The sequence below is a fragment of the Ursus maritimus genome, unplaced genomic scaffold (genome assembly GCF_017311325.1).
Source record: "Ursus maritimus isolate PB19 unplaced genomic scaffold, ASM1731132v1 scaffold_1, whole genome shotgun sequence".
NCBI lineage: Eukaryota > Metazoa > Chordata > Mammalia > Carnivora > Ursidae > Ursus > Ursus maritimus.
Window position 1 is genome coordinate 56,286,025 of NW_024423343.1, and position 23,977 is coordinate 56,310,001.

Consider the following 23,977-nt stretch of genomic DNA (forward strand, 5'->3'; position numbering starts at 1 on the left):
GCCATCAGTATCAAGGATGGCTAGAGTTAGGTCTAGGGCAGGCCAAAGAGTTGCAGTCAAAATGAAAAACTAAATACTGCTGGTGTTTCCAGCAAGAATGACCTGGTGGGAGATGTGCTCTGTCAGTTTAGATCCCCACCCATTAAGCCAGTTTCTTATCTTTTATAGAACCAGAAGGTGAGGGGGTATATCCCTAACACCTTGGGTGTATCTCCTACTGTCATTATAAGGTAGGAGAAAGAGTTTCCAGACTTGAGAGACAAAACACAGGCATTCAGATCACAGACTTTTTACTTCCTGACTGTGACCTTGAGCAAGTTACTCTATGAGCATTTCTTCATCTATAGAATGTTCATTTTACAACACACTCCCAGGATTGGTGTGACTGAGAAATAGGGCAATATGAAATATGAAACATTGCTCTGACTTCTTAGCAAATGCTAGTAATCTTTCCTTTTACACTTTCTGCCCCTCCCCCTCCCGTTCCTGCTCCCTCAGCTAATAGCATGTCATCATATGCCTTTTAAAAGATAGGATTAGAACTAGAATTTGGGAGATTTGGTAAAGACCATAATCCAAAGGGAAGGGCAGGAGTTTCCAGGAATGTTTGTATGGTATAAACCGAAAGCAGATTAATCTACCAATTCCTTGAGGGCCAGAACCTATGTCTTATACTACAAAGCATAACCTGCAGCTAATATTTGGTACCGCACCCCTGTAATACCATCACTTAGTGAGTGCTTACTACTAGGCCGTCTTTTCCTCTTTCATATGTCATCTCTTTTAAACTGCCCCGTTCATGTAGTAAATGAGGCAAGCAAGGCACCAACCAAATCTCCCAAGGTCAGGATTCAAACTTCAGTGTCTCTGATTTCAAATCCCATCTTTTTTATTATAATAATTTATTATATATTATATATATTACACATATTATACATGTGTATACATGTATATATTATATATTACACATATCATACATGTGTATGCATGTATATATTATATATTACACATATCATACATGTGTATGCATGTATATATTATATATTACACGTATCATACATGTGTATACATGTATATATTATATATCACACATATCATACATGTGTATGCATGTATATATTATATATTACACATATCATACATGTGTATGCATGTATATATTATATATTACACGTATCATACATGTGTATACATGTATATATTATATATATCACACATATCATACAATACATGTGTTGTATATATTATATATCACACACATCATACATGTGTATGCATGTATATATTATATATACCACACATATCATACATGTGTATGCATGTATATATTATATATATCACACGTATCATACATGTGTATACATGTATATATTATATATCACACATATCATACATGTGTATGCATGTATATATTATATATCACACATATCATACATGTGTATGCATGTATATATTATATATCACACACATCATACATGTGTATGCATGTATATATTATATATACCACACATATCATACATGTGTATGCATGTATATATTATATATATCACACATATCATACATGTGTATACATGTATATATTATATATATCACACATATACGTGTATATATTATATATATCACACATATTATACGTGTATATATTATATATATCATGTATTATACGTGTATATTATATATATCACACGTATTATACATGCATATATTATATATATCACATGTTATACATGTATATATTATATATATTACACATATTATACATGTATATATTATATATTACACATATAATATATAAATGTATATAATATATAATAAATTATTATAATAAAAAAAGATGGGATTTGAAATCAGAGACACTGAAGTTTGAATCCTGACCTTGGGAGATAGATATAGATATAGATATAGATATAGATATATAATATATAATAAATATATATAATATATATTTATAATATATATAAAATATATAAATATATATAAAATATATAGAAAATATATAATAAATATAATAAATTATTAAATGCATTGCCCCCTAATAAAAATAGGTGCCTTCATTTGGTCTTATTTTTTCAACCAGATACTTAATGGACCTTTATTTGTCTAAGCTACTGTGCTAAACTCAAGGTTTATACTAAGACGTGTAAGACTCAGTCTATATGAACAGCTACACAGGAACTGTGGTATCAGGTGGAATGTGGTACATCTCATAATTAATGAACAAGAGAAGGGCGCAGAGGTTCATGGGTAGATAAAGCCACACCTAATTGGTACAGATCATCAAAGGCCCCACTGGAGGAGGGCGTGCCGGACGGAGCCTTGTAGGTTGCATTGCCTGTTGCTTGTGCTGTGTGCTGAGCTTGAGATCTAGGGATGTTAGCTACGATTACTTTTTCTCACCATCCATTGTTATTCATTGCTTACTCTGTCTTACCATCTATTGCTGCTCTTTGAAACTGAAAGGGAAAAATAACTAGAGAATCAGAGAGGAAAAACAACTAACTACCTTGGACTTCAAAATTTCCTCTCATTTTCGGATTTCGGTGGATATAGCATAATGTTTAAAAGGCCAGCTCTTACCAGCACCAACTAGCTGTGCAGTTCAGGAAGTTAACCTCTATAGGCCTCTATTCTTTAAACTATGAAGTGAGGATAATATACACCTCTTAGGCATCTTTCTGTGGATTTCATGGTATTCTTTATGTAAAGTGCCTGGAACATGGATACTTAAGAATAAATGATAGCCATCATTAATAGAATCCTTAGCTATCTAAATATGGCCAGATAAATATAAGGATGAGTGGTATATATTTGTCCAGAACATCAGATCATTGATATTAGTTCTGAACTTTAGAATTAGCAGTTCTTATGACTTGAGAGCTGCTGCAGCAAAATTAATGCAGAAGTTGCATTATTGCAAGTTACTGAAGGCATCATGCGACCAAAACCCCCCGGCCCTTTGAGAGTAGCCAAGAACTTCATCCTGCGCCATTGTTTTCTCTCTCCTCTTGCCCTAGGTAGCTGCCCAAATTTGCAATGAATCCAGTATGTCTCGATTAGGTGCCAAAATTATTTGGGAAGAAAAGTGACCGTGCAGAGTCTATAATAGACTTGCCCCTCAAAGACAAAAAGTGCACTTTTGCCCAGCCATGAATTTTCTCTACCAGCAGTCTTTCTATGCGTTGAATTTTAGTTACTACAGCTGAAGAACTGGGGGTGGTTTATAATAAAGGACCTTGATCAGAAATGGGGGGGGAGCTGCTTTGAATTACATGGGCGATTGGTTTTCTTTAACATAAAGTGTTAAACATTGTAGAAAGAAAAAATGTTAAATTTGCCTTTAGAATCTGTTTTTCTAGTGTCTACTGAGAACTGGATAAACTTCACCTGCGGTTGTACATGACTGGAGTTGGTTGGCGTTTATATTTTTAGTCATCACATGACAAACTAGGTCTAAACTGCAAAGTAATTCAGGTTAGGTGAGGAAAGTTCTTTCCATTGTATTTTCTCCTAGAACAGGAGCATTTTTTTTTTTTTTTGGTCTCATTTAATCATATAAGAGTATAAATTTGTGGGAATGAAATAGCTATAGACGTAAATATTAACTTCTGCCTTTTATTTATTTATTTTTTTAAGATTTATTTATTTGACAGAGACAGACAGCGAGAAAGGGAACACAAGCAGGGGGAGTGGGAGAGGAAGAAGCAGGCTCCCAGCAGAGGAGCCTGATGTGGGGCTCGATCCCAGAACGCCGGGATCACGCCCTGAGCCGAAGGCAGACGCCCAACCGCTCTGCCACCCAGGCGCCCCCTGCCTTTTATTAGAAAATTTTTCAAAAACTGTTTTTTTTTTTTTTAATTTATTTTTTTTAAGTCATCTCTACACCCAGCATGGGGCTAAAACTCACAACGAGTCGCATGCTCTTCTTCCAACTGAATCAACCAGATGCCCTTGGAAATTTTTTTAAAAGAGTAAGATATTTTAAAAGAAGGGACTGTATGCTCAAGTATAGAAAAAAAATTGGGGGATGTTTAGAAAATCAGTCATCAATATTTCTAATATCTAGCATGGTTTAAGAACCATTTCATGTCCTAATTAAACTAGAATCTGCATTGGGCACATACCCCCTATAGATTATGAAATTGGAGATAAATTGTGCTCAGCAAATGGACTGAATTCATTTAAATATAGTTTTTGATTCTTTAAATACAGTGTAACAATTAGAATCATAATGGGTTAAACGTAATTACTATAAGATGAGGAAACAAATGGGAGATGTTTAGGGAGCCAATATGGGAAAACTTCAGCTTTGTATAGCAGCTTAGCAAAAAGTCTAGGCACTGCTCTTAAATGGAGCTGGATTTGTCTCTTACCCAGCACCTCTCCCACCTTTTTATATCAGAAAACAAATATAAGCACAGTTATACTACATCTCCAATCTGTCCATGAGAAATTATTCCCAGGGATAAAGAAAGGGGGGTAATCAGAAGGGGGAATGAAGCATGAGAGACTATGGACTCTGAGAAACAAACTGAGGGCCTCAGAGGGGAGGGGGGTGGGGGAATGGGATAGGCTGGTGATGGGTAGTAAGGAGGGCACGTATTGCATGGTGCACTGGGTGTTATACGCAACTAATAAATCATGGAACTTTACATCAGAAACCAGAGATGTACTGTATGGTGACTAACATAATAAAAAAACATTAAAAAAAATTATTCCCAGCTGGCTCCCATGATGATCTGGCCTCAAGCTCTCTGAATTAAGAATGTTGAGACTAATAATTAAAATAAAGACTAGATCCATTTACTTATAGATTCACAACAAAAATCCTTCTTATAGGGAGACAAAACTGACCACTGCAGGGTGTTAGCAGTGTTATATGCACGCTCCTTGTTCTGCGTGAAAATAGTGTGCTATCTAGTTAAATGCCTTTTCTTTTTCATCAAATATTTACCAGCTTTTGCTCATCTTAAATAAAATTGGGTTTTTGTTAGCTAACCTCAGTCCATAATACACAAAGGATGATATAGATTAGCCTTTCATAATTTACCAGTGATGGTAAATTCTTTTGAAACCTGGTGCCACATGTTAATCTTCCTTTGCTTTTAATAGGTAAAAGAAATATTCCATTTTGTAATAATGCATGACTCATTCATGGCTCATTGTCTTCCCACTGATTTTTTTTTTTTTCCTTGAGCCAGCAAGAAAATCTTTCTTACATGAGAGGAGGGAGCAAAAGAGAGTTGAGGAATACAATACTTAAATACTGTTGCTTGATTCTCATTGGTTAGCTCCTTTCTTACGGTGACCAGTCGAATCCAGCCTTCCTTGTCAAATCCCTTCCCTCCCCACCCTCCCTGCTAGGGGCTCCACAGGGTGTCTGCTGCTAGAAGCTGACTGCAGGCAGTATGTAGGCATCTTTCATCCAGAATGGACAGTAATATATTGAATAGAAAAGGAAGCTTTTAGAAATGTATCATTTGTCAAAATTGCATGGCTTTTAAAAAGGGATAGAGAGATGCTGATTGTTTTGTATGTTAGCATCGACTCTTTATTTCTGTTCAGACTCTTAAGTTTTCAGAAGCTTAAATATAGAGCCCTTTAAAAAAAAAAAGAAGAAAGAAGAATTTTCCTGGTTAGTCGACCTCTTTTTAAGAAGTGCTTCACCACCCTCCTCCACCTCCGCGATGTTTCTCTGCAGCTCTCTGTAGATTCGGGCTCTGTGCCGGCTGCCAGAATGCTCGTTTGTTAGCCGAATAGAGTTCACCGACAGACACAGATCAATATAGGCTGTATTTCTTTCCTGAATTCCAAAATGCCATCCAAAGAGTCTTGGTCGGGTAGGAAAACTAATAGAGCTGCAGTTCACAAATCAAAACCAGAGGGCCGTCAGCAAGATTTATTGATAGCAGCCTTGGGAATGAAACTGGGTTCTCAAAAGTCGTCTGTGACAATCTGGCAACCTCTGAAACTCTTTGCTTATTCGCAGCTGACATCACTTGTTAGAAGAGCAACTCTGAAAGAAAACGAGCAAATTCCAAAATATGAAAAGGTTCACAATTTCAAGGTAAGAGTATTTGTTTTTAACCTTTTCTTAGAAGAGAGAAAATGCACACTGCTTGCAATATACACTGTTAAAGGAATCTCTTTTGATGTCTTTTTAAAACTACGATGACTGGACTAAAATGTTCTTGCTATTTAAGGAATGAAGATGTTTTAAGCATGATTTTATTTAAGGAATAGCTGACTAAAGCTAATAGACTGCAACTCCATTTTCTCTAATGCTGGGTTAGTCTTCTGCTTAATCAGTGTACACCCAGTGGTAAAAGTCTGGACTGACATTTAAAAGGTCTCATTTAATAATGATTTTGGCATTATTTTTATTTGTGATGCAAATATGTCTCACTACCTTTGTCGGATATTTCCAGAGAGGATTAGATCCTATCTCTGTTCCTTTCTGGTAAAAAGCTTTGCATATAAGAGGCGTGTGTTGTTGCATCTGGATTGAGCAGATGGTCTGCATTTCCCACAGTTTCTGTCTTTTCCCCTCTGTTAATGAATTGACCATGGTGAAAGCAGGGTGGCTGCCCTGGGACTGTTACTGCAGATAGGAGCAACCTCTCCTTACTTTTTGACTATTGCTTTCCGTGTGGGTACGAGTTTTTAATTATTATGTTAATGTGTTTTACCAACTACACTTTAATCATCTTCTGTCAAGATGATGTGTGTGTTGATTCAAGTTGCCTGCATGCATGGCATGACCCATGGCCTTGAAGTTGGGTCCTTTGCAGCCTAACTGGGAACACACACAATGTGAGGCCGTGCATACACACAGCCAGTTACACGTAGTGGCTGGGTGCACCGGCATTTCTGCAGTCATTTCACAGGACTTACACAACTTTATGATCAAGTTTTCTGTCTGTAGTTTAGATAAGATGTCATCAGTTTTAATGTTAGAGGGCATAAGGTTTCAAAAGATGATAGGCTGGAAACCCTGATCTTCCATTTATTCAACATTTATTCAGCAGATATATTCTTTCAGAATATACCAGGCTCTGTAGTAGAAAATCTCACTTCTCAGTTCATCCTGATTTTTAACACTAGCATTTTACTCAAATGCTAAATACAAAGCCCCCAATATGCTCTACTTTTTAGTGAGGAATAGATTCTTATGATCTTCAGATCATTTGGGGATAAAGGATGAATTCTAAACTGTTTGGACTGTATAAAGATTGCTAATATTGCAAGGTAAACCAAATAGCATTTTCTTCTCCCTCTTCAACCATATTGTTAAGGACCTTACCTTTCAGCCAGCATCTTTGATTTTAAATGAAATTGAGACCATTCGTTATGTGCACCCACTCTCAACCACCTCTTCCATTTATGAACCTAAACAGTACGTGCAGGGTACTAGGCCTCGGTTTCTTCTTGCATGACAAGTGGGTCTTACAGGATTTTTATCAAGAGAATGACGCCAAGTATAAAGTTATATGCATGCTCTGTCGAAAAAATAGCCATTGAGGTTTCTAAGCAAGAAACTATGCATACTGTTTAGAAATGGCAGAGATTTGAAAATATATCTCCAGAGATGTCCCCTCCGGTGTGTTCAGCAGGAAGAGACTGACCTATTAAGGATGCCATTTTAGTGCTAAGTCAAGTTCATTGATCAAAAGCAAAGAGTAAGTCCGTTCAGGGATTTGCATAAACAAGCACATCCTCTCGCTCTTTTTATTTGGCTTTTTCTTTTTGGGTTGTATCTTCCAGTAATTTCTCAATTTTAATTTAACACATAGCTTTAAGGAGAACATTTTGAACAGCCAGAAAGTGCTGACTCTGGGACCAGGTGTGTGACCCTTAGCTTGGTACCCAACTGTTGTTTGTATTTTTACAAAAAAGGGGGGGGCACATTAAAAAGAAGTCTGCTTCCTTCACTGGGGCTAAAAAATTAAAATCAAGTGGGCTGTATTTTTTAAAACGTATTTATGCTCAGGGAAGAGCTCATATTGAAGTTTCATTACATATTTTTTGAAGTTGCTAATAAGGTCAGAAGTCTCAGAATTTGACTCCTTCCATTGAAATTGCTCTTCGTTATTTAAAAAATGTTTCTCTGGAGTGGCATTATAAAAAGGAGAAAAGAAAGGTGGGAGGGGAAGTCATACTTCCGAGAACATCCCCCCCCCACCACGAAGAAGTCAGACTATGGCAGGAGCACTTCTCTCCCACATAAATGTTCACTTAGAAAGTCACTGCTTGTGATATGGAAGTATACACAGTTCAGAGATTTATAGTGGGAAGAATTCCGAGCATTTGTATGATGATAATCGTTCACAGGGGCTTGCCCTTGACTATGTTCTATGTTGGTAAAAGTGGACTCTGCTATCCACAAGCCCACTCTCCAAAGCCTCATTTCAATGTGGTTTCCTTTCTGCTTCTTGAACTGCCTTGTTATGTAACATTGCTCTGTGGTGTTGAATAGCTGCCAGATCTCATTTCAGAGGGTAAAGCCGAGAATGCCTTATACCCTTGGTGAAAGCACTCACCAAGCGGAGATCCAAAAAAAAATCAACTAGGCCTACCTCCAGACAGGTGTTTTGGGTTTTTGAGGTTTTTTTTTAAATAGAAAAAATGAGACAAAACAGGAAGGCTTCCCGTTTACTGTTACGTAACATGGGCTTTTTAATTTTTTCTATTATTTATAAGGATTTGATAAAGAATCTATCATAAGAAGCATAGTTGTCTCTCTTAGGGAGAGCATTGTTTTAAAAATAAATGTACCACATCCTTTAAAACTGATTATAATTTGTCACCATAACTTTGAAAATAATTTTAACTCAACTCTTTCCTGGATCAGCCTCTTGTTTTAAGAACTGCCCTTGTCCTAACACAACAGAGAGAGTACAAGTGTTAATTTCTTGAGCAAACTTAAAAACAAAAGCTAAGCCAAAACACCTTTACATTAAGACAGAGGCACTCCGGCGGCAGTGATTATATCCTTACATGGAACATCTGCGGTTCTCTGGATGGAATGATAACTGAGACCCAGCACTGGCCCTCAGGAGCTTGCTTATCATTTATATGACCTTGGGCAGACTGCTTGATCTTTAAACAGTGGTTCTGCATTAGAAGAACTGAGTTCCTCGCAGGTGTTAGGTACTTGGTAACTACTATTTTCCTTATTACGAATTACCCCCTGGGTGCTATTTTTTCTGGATCCATACCAAGACTTCTTCTTGTCCAGGTACAGAGGTCCTGATGTAGTTGAGAACCCTGGCGTGAGTGCGGGGCTGAAGAAAGCTCTTGCTTCTTTCTTAGCTCCCAGGCAGAGTTCGAGGTTATGTAAGAGCGGCTGCATTTTCATGCACCACAGAGTAGAGTGAAATCCTCGGTATGTCTCTTACTCCTTCCAGATCTAACTACTTGGTGTTTCATTTCATACAATTTAGATAGCTCTATAAAATAATCAAGATTCCCTATAATGAAAACAACCACAGAAACCTGGCTACTTATGCAAATTAATTGAAAGAAAAGAACATTAAGCATCACAGTGAGAGGGTACTTTAAAATATGACTTTAGTCCTTTTTATTTTTAAGGTAGTCCTGAAGTGGCAGCTGGTTCATGTTAGAGTCTCAGATACTTGCATTCTGCATATAAATGAATGAGGTGACATATTATAATAGATTTAATGCTGCTAAGATAACATGCAAACAATGAGTCCTGAAATGTGAATTGGTACTGTAATTAAATAAGACTATAACATGAACCCTATGATATTTACTAAAATTACTGATTCAAGACCTACTGGGTTTAAAGTGATAATAGTGAACCTGTCAATCCTGGCAGACCTGACATGCTGCTGTTCGATAAATGGAAGGATAGAAATGGCCAGCTNTCCTGCTGAAAGTGGTCTTTTCTTTCCTCCAAAGGCTACAGACAGATCCAAGACCTGTGGTCCTCTTTTGATTCCCATTTGAGAATAAACACAAGATGAACCAGCAAATAAGAATGAGAGTTAGTATGAAATGTAGAGCTAAAGTACATGGTCTATAAGCTCTTTTGCAGCTCTGAAATTCTCTTGGGGCTGGCTGGCTGAGTCAGCGGAGAGTGCGACCCTTGATCTCGGCATTGTGAGTTTGAACTCTGAGAAGCGTTAGATTTGGTAAGATAATTACTGTTTTCCACTATTAAGACTTTATTAAGGCCCATATGAGGACAAGATATTAATGTTTATTTTTAAAAATAATTAACCTAAATATGAAGGAATATTTTTTTAAAACTCGTTATATTAGTATTCACCGACTGGGCTACCTGTGTAGTCTCCCCACCAACTATCACACCACCACCATCCCCCACTCCTTTACTCATCTCCACTCTTCCTTCCCCTGTTCCTATATTTAGTAAAATGCAAATGTTCAAGAAACATCTGCTGAATGAGCATACAGTGTGACAGGAGGGACCTTTCTTTGGTTGGTGATTGTTATTTTGAAACCACTTCTCCTGTAGCAGGAAATTTCAACATAAAAATAGGTTCTTCTAATGATTTTAAGACACATACTGTTACAGTTTTTAAATTAAATTCATGTGAGTTAAGTGCAGTGAAACTCAACAATATCATCATGTTGTCTTATATTTGACTAGAGAATCCGTGTTCACATTTTAAGTGCTCAGAAATTTGAATATTGTTTTGAATTAATAGCAAAGAAGTGAAATGCAATATGACTCATGGAAAAGGCAACCTAGAATGTCTCATCATTAATTGCTTTTCCCGTGGGTATGAACATGGAGTGTCTCACATTTTAAAGGAATAAATGTTTTCCTTCAATTAGAAGATTAAGTTGAATTATATATGTAATATTCTATTCTATTTTATATATAGAGAGAGAAAATATATATGTGTCTGTGTATATAGACACAAAATTCCCAATTCTTAACGTGGGTCACTTGCACGAGAAGATAAGAATAAAGCTCAGTGCAGAGCAGGGGCTTGTCTCTCCTTAGGGCAGTCATGGAGGGAAAGTAGACTGGACAAGATCATCTGTACAATCCCTGTAGGCGTTGTTTGGTATCGCACTTGTCAGATGCTGCAGAAGCCAAAAATAACGAACACACGCCACACTTTTCTCTGTCCCCCCTAATGGTGGTGAAGAGGACCACAAACACTCATCCTGCATCTCTGTCCAGGTCTCTGTGTTGGCCCTCAGCATCATGACCCTCTCAGCCCCATCTATCCTTTTTATGGTTTGTAATGTTGGCTGAGGAACTGGTTATGATGCCTCAAGTACAAAGAAGGTTACCGCCTGCCATTAATAATCCAAAAAGAAACATTTCACAAGCTTTGCACATACTTCTTTGTAACCATTTCCTGAGGTTAGAGAATTTAAAATGTTACGGATTGGAAGAGGATTGCTAAAATGTGCGTACTACCCAAAGTGCTCTTCAGAGCTTATGCAGTGCCTGTCGTAATCCCAAGGGCATTCTTTACAGAAATAGAAAAAGCAATCCTAAGATTCACATGGAACCACAAAAGACCAAAGCAGTCTTCAGCAAGAACACCACAGCTGGAGGCATCTGTACTTTGATTGATTTCAAAATATATTACAAAGATACAGTAATCAATCAAAACAGGATAGGACTGGCATGAAAACAGACATACAGACTAATGAAACAAATAGCCCAGAAAATAAATGCTTGTGTCAACTGATCTTCAGCAGGGGTGCCAAGTACACTAAATAAGGACAGGATAGTTTCTTCAATAAATGTTGGGAAAACTGAGTATCTATATGCCCCCCCAAAAAAAAGAAGAAATTGGTCCCTTATTTCACACCATATACAACAATCAACTCAAAATGGATTAAAGACTTAAAGACCTAAAAACATAAAACTAACTAGTAGAAAACATTGGTGTGGACAGTGATTTTTCAGCTAGGACACAAAAGCACAGGCAACCAAAACAAAAATAGACAAGTGGGATTGCATCAAACTAAAAAGCTTCTGCGCACAGCAAAAGAAATAATTGATGGAATGAAAACGCAACCGATGGAATGGGAGAAAATATTTACAAACCATATATCTGTTAAGGGGTTAGTATCCAAAATATGTAAGGAGCTCATACAACTCCGTAGCGAAAAGCAACCTGATTTAAAAAACAGGTAAAGGGACCTGAGAATAGTCATTTCTCAAAAGATACACAAATGACCAATAGGTCTGTGGAAAGCTGCTCAACATCATGAATCATCAGGGATGCAAATCAAAACCACGACAAGATGTCCCCTCACACCTGTTAGAACGGCTGTTATAAACAAGGCGAAAGCTGGCCGGTGTTGGTGAGGGTGTGGAGAAAGAGGAACCCCTGTACATTGTTGCTGTGAATACAAATTGATACAGCCATTATGAAACACAGTATGGAGGTTCCCCCAAGAGTTAAAAATAAAGCTACCTTATATCTAGCAATAGGTTGCCTTTCCACTCTGCTGATTGTTTCCTTTGCTGTGCAGATTGAACATTAAATGTAGTCCCAATTGTCCATTTTTTGCTTATACTCTTTTAAAATTTACAAGTTTGTCTTTCTCACTAGGAGACTGTCAGTAGAACTTAAGTGTACTGTTTATGTAATTAAGAAGCAAATAAAAAAAGAACCTCAGGCCAGCCTTGAAATTAAAGGCTTGAAATTAAAGGCACTTTTTTTTGAGAGAAAGAGTGTGTGCATGCACACAAGTCGGGGGAGGGGCAGAGGGAGAGAGAGCATTCCAAGCAGGCTCCCTGCTCAGCACAGAGCCCAACATGGGCCTCCATCCATCCATCTCATGAGCCTGAGATCATGACCTGAGCTGAAATCAAGAGTCGGACACCCAACTGACTGAGTCACCCAGGCACCCCTTGGGTTGTCACTTTTAAACATCTGGGCTGTCTTACCAGAACCAATTCTGATTTTTATTCCCAACCAATATCCTAATGTGAGACCCTCTGACAAACAACTACATCTAACATTGTATTGATTGATTATTTCTAACATTTATAACCATCCTACTGATATGTTTTAGAAAATTTGGCTAGAATCAGACAAAAAACAAGTTTTGGCGAGGACATGGAGAAAAAGGAAACCCCGTGCACTGTTGGTGAGAATGTAAATTGGTGCAACCACTTTGGAAAACACTATAGAGTTTCCTCAAAAGATTAAAAACAGAACTACCATACGATACAGTATTTCCACTTCTAGATACTGATGCAAAGAAAGCGAAAACACTAATTCAGAAAGACACATTCGTCCCGATGTCCTTGCAGCATTATTTACAATAGCAAAGATAAACGGCTAAAGAAGATGTGGGTGGGGTGTGTGTGTGCGTAAAATAGAATATGAGCCATAAAAAATGAAATCTTGCCATTGGCAACATGGGTGAACCTAGATGGTGTTATGCTAAGTCAGTCAGAGAGAGAAACACATACTATATGATTTCATTACATGTGGAATTTAAAATCAAAACAGCTCTTTTCCATGGCACCTCGGAGGTAGTAGGCTGCTTTAGGATGAAGCTGAACGTTTCTTTCCCAATTGCTGGCTGCTAGAAACTCATTGAAGTGGATGATGAACACAAACTCCGTACCTTTTATGAGAAGTGTATGGCCACAGAAATTGCACGCATGCTCTGGGTGAACAGTGGAAGGGTTACATGGTCCAAATCAGTGGTGGCAGTGACAAACAAGGCTTCCCGTGAAGTCTTGATCCATGGCCATGCCCCTCTGCGGCTGAGGGCCATTCNTGCTACAAACTGAGGAGCACTGGAGAAAGAAAGTGCAGGTCTGTTTAGGGTTGCATTGTGGACGCCAATCTCAGTGTTCTCAACTTGGTCATTGTTTAAAAGAGAGAGAGAGAGAAGGATATTCCTGGACTCACTGTTACTACTGTGCCTGGTGGCCTGGGGTCCAAAAGAGCTAGCAGATTCCACAAACTTTTCAGTCTCTCTAAAGAAGATGATGTCCCCCAGTGTGTTGTGCGAAAGACCCTAAACAAAGAAGGTAAGAAAACTAGAACCAGAGCACCCGTGTCATTCCGTGTCTTGTTACTCCATGGATCCTGCCACACAAATGTCGGCATGTTGCTCGGAAGAAACAGCGTACTAAGAAAAATAAGGAAGAGGCTGCAGAACGTGCTAAACTATTGGCCAAGAGAATGAAGGAGGCCAAAGAAAAACGCCAGGAACAGATTGCTAAGAGACAGAGGCTGTCCTGAGGTAGAAACCTCTAGGTCTGAGGCCAGTCAACGAGATTTTCTAAAAGTAACAAGATCAGACATTAAAAAACAAATGAAAAAAGAAAGCAAATGACCAAATGGAACTGAAGCAAACCCGTAGATCATAGAGAACAAACCAATGATCGCTACAGGGTAGAGCAGTGACGGGGAGGAGCCACATGGGTAAAGGCAGTTAAGAGGTACAGTCTTCCAGTTACAAAACAAATAAGACATGGGGATGAACTGTGCAACACCGGAAATCTAGCCAACAGTATTGTCACAGTTTTGTATAGTGGCAGATGGTAACTAGGCTTTCTCTGGTGACCATGTTGTAATAGATACAAAGATCACTATGTGGCGAACCTAAACTAATACAACAGTGTATGTCAGTTATTCTTCAATTTAAAAATAATTGGCATCTCCAGTATTTATCTCAAAGGAGAGAATCAGCCTGGCATGTGACTCTCACTGCAATAACAAGATAAGGTTATAAACCCATAGGAAGCACACGAAATAATAGTAAGTCACCTCTACCATAGTTCTTTTCTCTCAGTACGTTGTGTGTCCGCATAGTAATCTAACCCTGGAGGATGAGTCGTTCACACACTGGACACACGTATGTTCAAGGCAATGTTTTGGGGTCACTTGTATCATATACCTTCTCACCTTCCAGATTTAACTGAGGACTGAGTCTTCGTTGTATTCTGCTTAATCTAACAGGATATCTATGTAATATTTTAGATCTCTAATTTTTAAACCTTGTTTAATTGACAAATTATATTGTCCTACTTCATCTTTGTGACCCACTATGTCAACATTCCTTAGAAGAAAGTCTTCCATAGGAGTGAAGTTTCCCATGGCTTTAATAAAACAGTGAAAGCATGTGACTGAAGAATACGTACATGTCATAACATCTTACCCAGCTACTGTCTATGCTGCCAAGTTCCCTACAGCTCAGGACACTTACTGTCATCATTAGGCAGCATTCATTATTCTTATGTAATAGTACATAATACAGAAATATAACTGGCTTCATCAAAGAGCCCAAGGGGCAGAGAGAAGAGATGCATGCATAAGTGGAATACAGGTCTAGGAAAGAATTTTTTTAAATGAGAATATGAAAATACTGATTTTTCTTTCTTGAATATTTTATCAAGTACTGCTGGTATCTGAGAAACCACTACAAATTATTTTTCTAATAAGCATCATACCAGTAGTGTTTTTGTTTTTTTCAGGTTTCTTAACCCCTCTTCTTAAATTATCTGAAGATTCTTCTGGTTGCAAAATAGGAAAGCTAGAAAGGAAAGGGGAAATCGCCCAGTGATGTTACACCGCTAAGGAACATCATCAGCTGCTCATTTAAAAATTATTTTGGGGGGATGCCTGGGTGGCTCAGTCAGTTAAGCATCTGCCTTCAGCTCAGTTCATGATCCCAGCGTCCTGGGATGGAGTCCCACATCGGGCTCCCTGCTCAGCGGGGAGCCTGCTTCTCCCTCTGCCTGCTCTGCCTGCTGCTCCCCCTGCTTGTGCTCTCTCCTGACAAACAAAATCTTAAAATATATATATTTTTATATCCTTTGGGGGAGCAAAAATAGAGCTCAGTGCATTTCTTAAGTGTTATGCAGACATGAAAATTAAAAAATATATTCATTTTTAGGTCATGGATATCTGAGGACGCTTGTCATATGAGGTGATATCCTTCAGTCTACTGTATTAGAAATGACACGTTTTGGCTAGTTATGCAAATGGATTTGTCCAAATCAGGCCTAAAATATGTTCACTCTCTTTTATAGAACTCCCCTTGTTTGGAGCTCCAGCCCTTGTATGTGTCACACCCAGATCCCTGCTCGTGGCTCTGCCTAATAAGCTTAGTGCATATGAAGAAAAGGTCCATCTCTCGGAAGCACGCAATTTTGTTTTGATGGTTGCTAATATAGTTCGTTACTCCACAGTTGATGTCATTGCTTCAGTGTGTCTTTTAAAAATCTATTTAGAACCCATGATTGATATTTACCATTTGATGGAACAATTGAAGACTTTCCATTGCAAGTGTCAGAAGGCACAACTCATGCTTGCTAAGGCACAAAGGGAATTTAGCGGCTCACATAAGGGAAGTCTGCGGGTGGTTAGGTATCCTTCGGCTAAGGGGCTTAGAATGGCACCAGAACCCTGTCTTCCAGCTCTGTCTTCACTTGCAGCTTCCGCTGGTGACAAGATGGTCTGCAGAGGCTCTAGCTCTAAATATTCTCTGATTCTAGTCTGAACGAAGAATTCTGGGCCTGGCGGGCATTTGACCAATTATCTTATATGCCCATCTCTGAACCAGTAACTCAACTCCCAGGCAGGAGAACGGAATGTGCTGACAGGCTTAGATCAAGGTCATATTTTCTCTCCTGGAGCTGGGGATGGGGTCAGTTCATACAATTCATATGGATTGAGAACTGGTACCCAAAGAGAAGACATGTATTCTGTGTAGCTAAAAATATAAGAAATGCCCACAATAACATTAAATGACAAAATGATGTCACTAATTCCAAGATCCTAGTATACAACCTACTGAATACAACAGTGTCAATGTAACACTTTGCTGGGAGAGACATGTTCAAAGAGCATGATGACGAAAGAATCCTGAAGAAGTTCAGCTTCTATAAGGGACAATGAGAATTACTAAGTTAATTTTGCACATGTAGAAACTGAAGCCAGAAGTCCCAGGTTCAAGCTCACAAGAGAGATCAGTTTTAGAAATAATATAATCTGAACTTCCACTTTTAACCATGATGAAGGAATTAGATTTATCTTCCCATTTTTTAAAAATTTTATTTTTATTTATTTATTTGAAAGAGTGAGAGGGGAGAGGGTCAGAGGGAGAAGCAGACTCCCCACTGAGCCTGGAGCCCAATGCAGGAGGTCATCCCAGGACCCCAGGATCATGACCCGAGCCAAAGGCAGTCACTTAACCAACTGAGTCACCCAGGTGCCCTTACCTTCCCATCTTAAACAACAAACCAGAAAAAAATATATAAAACCACACTCAGAGAGTGAACAGGTAGTATAGTACTAGGATACCTGAAAAAAGCAGCACCATAAGAGAAGTCTTAAAATTGTTCTCATTTACTGCTTGGAGGCAATTTCTTGGCCACAACACATGGAGGGAGAATCTAAAGAGAACCCAGTGGTCTAGCTGAGTTGAGACATAGAGATTGAAGCAAAGCAGCTAAAATTTGTGGGCAGTGTCCCTGGGGGGACAGAGCTGTACACGGACTCTGGGGGTCTGCATAAAGGTCTTCCGGACTCTTAGCAAGTACTTACCTACATATGCATGAAAGGAGCCTATTTAAAAAACCAAACACACACCAAAAAGCAATAGACTGAACAATTACTGAAATTCACTCAGGGTTGAGAATAGTTTTGCACTCCAGTAGGAGTAGAAAAATGTGATAATATATGAGGCATTGTTTAAGTCCTTAAAAGGATATCATCTTAGTAGCATGACTAAATTAGCAATAGACTAAAAGCTGCAGTGAGGAAAGAAGTTGAAACTATTTGAAAGAATCCAAGTGGAATCTCTAGAGATTGAAAATATATCTGAAATGGAGGCACCTGGCTGGCTCAGTCAGTGGAGCATGTGACTCTTGATCTCAGGGTTGTGAGTTTGAGCCCCACAGTGGGTGTAGAGATTACTTAAAGATAAAATTTTTAAAATCTTAAAAAGTAATGAAAAATACATTGGATAATATTAATGGCATATTAGGCATCAAAGAAGAAAAGAGTAGTACACCAGAAGACACAATGATAGAAAACATCCAAAATGAAGGACAGATTAAACAAACAAACAAACCCAAAAGGACACAGCATCGGTGACCAATGGGGGACAGTAACAAGCAACCTAACTTAAAAGTGTAATTGGAGTTAGAAGGAGCAATGGTGAAGGGCCAGGAAACAGTACAATTATTTGAAGAGCTAATGATCAAAAAATTTGTAATTTTGATGAAAACCTACAGATCCAAGAAGTACAGTGAACTACAAATGGAAAAAAAAAAAAGTATGAAGAAAACAACACCATGGCATATCATAATCAAATTGCTAAAAACCAGTACTAAAGAGAAAATCATCAGAGCATCCAGGGAGGAGAAAACCAGGTTATGGGAAAGAAAAATTTTATTCCTTAAGTGGTACTTTACCTCGGCCTGGTTCATCCCTCACATATGACATCAAAATGTGTAGAGAAACATCTCTAGAATCTAGAAATTAAACATGTATTCAGTTTCTCTTGAATTTTATTTTCATATTCCAGCTTTGGAATGTGTTTGTAATTTTATGGCTTTATAGGATCTTAAGTGTGCGCACTCATACACAGAAATACAGGGTACTTTTTTTTTAAAGAAGAGAATTGATTTTTACACTACTCTTTATTGACATCTATAAAGGTTATTTCAGTATAAGGAAAATATGTCAAAGGAAGAAACAAATTATTTTTGTCACTAGTATGCTTACATATTTTAGAAAGTTTTTTTACAAGGCAGGGGGGAGGGGAAGAGAATACATTTTACATAGAGATGAAAAATACAACAGAATTCTCATCAGAAACTATGCAGAACAACAGAGTGACATCTTCAAAGTACTCAACAACTTAAAAAAAAAATCAACCTAGAATTCTATATCGAGCAAAAATGTCTTTCAAAAATGAAAACAAAAATAAATTTTAAACAAAGAAAAGCTGAGTGAATTCATCACCAGGAGACCTATACTACAAGAATGTTAAAGGATGTTCTTCAGACAAAGGAAAATAATACCAGATGGAAATTTAGAGCCATACAAAAAAATAAAGAATGCCAAAAGAGGTAAAAATGTGGATAAGTGTAAAAGATGTTTTTTCTTTCATTTTAGTGAATACTTAAGATAATTGACTAAAGCAAAAACTAGTAATATTACATAGTTTATACAAGTATATGACAACAGCAGCAGAACGTACAGGGTGAAGGAAGCACAGTCGTTAAGATTCTTACACTATACGTGAAGTGGTATGATACTGTTTGAAGACAGACTGAGGAGTTAAAGATGTATTGTAGACCTTAGAGCAAACTCTAAAAATATAAAATAGTTATAAACTAATAGGAGAGACAAAAGGGATCCATAAAAATATTCAATTTTTTCAAAACTATGGAAGAGAGAAAAAGGAACAGAAGAGCAAACAAAGTATATAGAAAACAAAACCAAGATGGCAGATTTTAAACCCAGTCGTATTGATAGTTACCTTAAATGGAAATGGCCCCCAAACTCCACTAAAAGGCAGAGGTTGTCAGATTGGATAAAAAAGCAAGATTCAACTATATGCTATCCACAGAAACCCACTTTAAATATAAAGACCCAGAGAAGTCAAAAGAAAAAGATATACAATGGAGAGAATAATTCAAAGAAAATTAGAGTGGCTACACACACACACACACACACACACACACATTAAATATAGTGGTTTTCAGAACAAGGAGTATTAATGGGAGTGAAGAAGGTAAAATTCATCAGGAGAGCATAATTTAAAATTTATATTCATCTAATAACAGAGGTTCAAAATACATAAAGCAAAAACTAAAAAGTGAGATAGGCAAATCTGCAATTGTAGATTGAGAAACACGTGTGGAAATCTCCATGACAGAACAGACAAACAGAACATTAACAATGAGATGGAAGACTTGAACAATAGTGTCAGCCAGTTTGGCCTAATATTTATAGAAGTATTCTACTCAGCAACAGAGGGCATATACTATTCAAGTGAACATGGAACATTCACCAAGATAGGCAGTATTCTGGCCCAGAAAACGTGTCAATAAATGTAAATGGATTGAAATCATACAAAGCATATCCTTGTACCACAACAGAATTAAATTCAAAATAACACATACCTGAAAAATTTACAACTTACTGCTAAATAACTCATGGATTAAAGAAGAAATCACAAGAGACATTAGAAAATATTTTGAACTGAATAAAAAATACAACGTATCAAAATTTGTGGAATATAGCCGAAGTAGTGCTTATGGTGAAATCTTTACCACGAAATGCTTATTTTAGGAAAGCAAGAGAATCTTAAATCAGTGAGTTAAGCTTCCACCTAAAACTAGAAAAAGATGTAATTAAATCAAGAAAGAAAGAAATATTAAAGATAAGAGCAGCAATCAATGAAATAGAAGAAACTAGAGAAAATTTGAATCTCTTTCACTAGAGCTTTAAAAAGAGTTTTAACTACATAGTTTAATAATTTCTTGTGCATTTTATTCTAACCTTTTTCTTGGTATATCATAGAAATACTTCCATTCATAATGTATGTTAACAGTAAACTTCAGATGACATTCTTACAGCTAAGCCGAAGAGGAACTGACACCTGGTTATGTGGAACTATATATTAGTACAGAATTGTGGACTATGAGGTAATGCGGATTGGTCTGAGGGTTGTCTCTTCGTTCGGTTTACCAATGTCCACAATGTGCTACAGAGATTATCTGTCAGCGATGGATGGTACAGTGCAGCTTTATTGTACAACCAAGTATGATTCATTCCTTTTCCTACCATATCTTCATAATACAACTTTAAGAGATGGATATTTTGAAGTAGTGATTCATTGTGTTGATTTTTTACTACTGATACTTGAAATGCAAACTTACTAATCCAAGTAATAAAACTAAACTTTCAAAATGAAGTGTTTTAGGTTATGGCATTTGACAGTTTTAAACTTTAACCATGATTCAGTTTAGAGGTAAAGTTCTCCTTAAAGCCCCTGTGGGGAAAAAAAAGAAAAAGAAATTTGCTTCTGAAACTTAAAGTCTAAACATTGAAGTCATGGGTTTTCTAATACTTTAAACACTCATATTTTGAAACAAAGTATTTTTAAATTACTGGTTGTATTTATTTTTTCACATCTATTTATTATACAGTCTGTACTTTGTAACATAATAAAAGTAAATAAATAAATGGAATCCCTGGAAAACTTTGATATTTCAAAGTTCCAAAACTACTGCCTGATTCCTAGGTTTCAAATTGTTGGCTCTGTGGCAGGAGCTACTCCGGCAGCTGAGAACAGAACCCAGACACAAGAAGCTGCGTTTGTGTTCCAGCATGAGGACGGTTGTGTGTGATTCTAAGTCAGTTCACTTGGTCTGCACCACAGTTAACTCAGCTGTAGTTTTAGAGGTATCTCTCCCTCACTGATATGCAGTGTTCATTTGGGAGGTGGAGGGTGGGGGAAGGTGGATCACAAAGCAAGCCATAAAGAAATGTAAACTCTCTGAATAAGGCCTGCATAGAATTGGGGCAAATGGACTGTATGAGTGGCGTTGGTAAGAATCCCGTATTTGTCTGTACGTGTTCACTTAAGGTGTCATTTTATATACCAATCAATAAAAACCATTTTTATAATATTTATAGGTGGAAGAACTACCTTATTATATTTCCCTAATAATTGCCCTACTAATTAAGACTAGTATTATAGTCTGACAGTATTATACCAGCGTTTCCCTAGTGTTATTTTTCATATTCAAGGGGACATCCTTTATTAATGGTCTGGCCCATGTATGTCTCGCAGACTTTTATGGCATCTCCCTCAATTTTGAACGGTTTTTTCATTCTTAAAACCCTAGGTCACTGATTTTCTGTCATTTGTCATCCTCTCCAAAATGGTACTTCTGACTGTGTTAACTATTGTGAGGTCGAGTGTATGCCTCACAGGGCCCCTGCGAGCTTTCCCCTGTACAGTCCTCCTCTACAGCAGCGAGTTGGAGAGGCTGTTCGCACCTGGGCCCCTTCACCGTGATCCTGGGCCTCCATGCAATGCCCCCATTCCGCCTGCTGGGGGCACTGCATGGGGCCGAGGGGTATGCCCCTCGTTCAGTTCCAGGCACTGTTTCCATAAGTGTTTGGTGCACTCCTTCCACCTTTCCTGCTGTGGGCACTACATTACACATCCTTTCCATCCGGACAAGAAGAGTAGGCACGGCTAGCATGATGTCGGTGCTGGGAGCTTAACCGCACCCAAACCTGTTCGTTAGAGATCTTTCCTCAAGAATTTTGAAGCCACTACTCATTTTGACTAGATTTAACTAGATAATAAGACGAGAAGGTATTGCCTTGATACTAAAGATACTGTTTTGAGTACCTGCTCCCTGCTGCTTTTTGCAGGAACCCCTACACAGTTTTTGTATTTGTTGCTAATGATCATAGCCAACATTCTGCATTCTCTGCTCATGACTTAATAGTATAAACCAAAATACTTTCACTGTGATGGCAAAATCAGGACCAAAATTCTAAATTTCAAATACTTTGGATCGAAATTAAGCCATTTTGGTGAGACTAAAATTGGTTACATAAAAGAGTACATCCTGGTTGCCTGAAAGATAAAAATGGGGGGGAGGGGAGGAGAAAAAGCCTTTCCTGCCCAGCTGCCTATCTACCTACATTGCTTTTCATTGTGATTTTGATCATCTGTTCTCTCCCTTCATCACCCGGTACCAGGCTGCAGAGCTGACTCACCAGAGCCTCCCAAATGTCAGTCCTCTTCCCCCAAAGCAAAATTTCATTTTCCCAAGTTTGTTTTTTTTTTTTTAAAGTAGGCTCCATGCTGGGCATGGACCCCAGCATGGGGCTTGAACTCACAACCCTGAGGTCAAGACCTGAGCTGAGATCAAGAGGTAAATGCTTAACCGACTGAGCCACCCAGGCGCCCCTCCCTGAACATTGTTATCACCTCCAACCTAGGTCACATTTGCAGCAGTCTTTGCAGGTATGCTCCTTTGCCGTTTGCATTCATGCTTATTTCTAGAGGGAATGTTATGGCTTGGAAGGGATAATGAAGATAGGCTGAAATTTTTTTTTCTCTTCCCATCGCATTGATTTCTTCTCCTCTCCTTTTATTACTGACATTCAAACTGGAGATGCGAATGTCAGAAACATGAGAAGATGTTCTGGTTTTCTTACAGAAGCCAGGGTTTGGGGCAATATAATAGTAGGCCCAGTGGCGAAGAGCTTCAGTGTTTACCCAGATCAGTGCTTAGGAGACACCTATCCTCAGCCTGTGCCACGGGGTCCCCTCAGTAGCCCAGTCACTCCCCTCCCTGTGTGTCCTCAGCCTGGTTCTGACTAGCGCCTTCTGTGTGATAGACTTTTGGGATCCATTAATTAGCTCAGTCTTTCATATCTGTTTCTAAGTGATGTCGGTGATGTTAACATGAAGGGAGTTGTTCATGGTGAAAAGCAATCTGAAATGTCATGGTAATAAAGTTGTCTTCTTTCCAGTTGTAGAAAAGGACCTTCAAACTAGTTGCAATGCCCTTTGTTCATGAAGGTATAATTCTGTCACTTTCATTTGTCAAGATGGACCAGAGGTTTGGAGGTGGCCTAGAAAATAATCTGTGGCCAATTTACAAGGTTGCTTTTCTCAGGACCATCCTTGACCTCCCTGATAAAGTTACACACCGAAGCTGCTTGCTCTCTAGGATTACCCTATCAAAACACCCTCCCCAATGGGATTTTTTTTTTTTTTTTGAAAATTGATCAAGTGATTTGTTCAAATAACTCTAAGGAAGAAATAATGCTGGTCAGTTTCCCACCTTATAAAGCCAGTGTATGTCATTAAGGTCACATAGTAAAGAGCAGAAACAGATTGGAAGAACACTAACTAAAGATTAGTAGATGTCACAGAATAAAATAAGACACTACTTAACACCTCATTCATCTTAAGACCACTGTCCCCACTGTCTGTCAGCCTC

General features: G+C 38.0%; 1 protein-coding gene across 7 annotated transcripts in view; it reads left to right on the forward strand.

Moving 5' to 3' along the window:
- CHN1 (chimerin 1) overlaps positions 1-23,977 on the forward strand; it is a 223,818-nt gene that overhangs the window by 171,718 nt on the left and 28,123 nt on the right. For all 7 annotated transcript variants that reach the window (XR_005838374.1, XR_005838375.1, XR_005838376.1 and 4 more), the window contains one exon: positions 5,987-6,064. Coding sequence is in view for 4 of the 7 variants with exons in the window: in XM_040643705.1 (XP_040499639.1) it covers positions 5,987-6,064 (78 nt within the window). In the remaining 3 variants the exon portion in view is untranslated. The remainder of the gene's footprint in view (positions 1-5,986; positions 6,065-23,977) is intronic.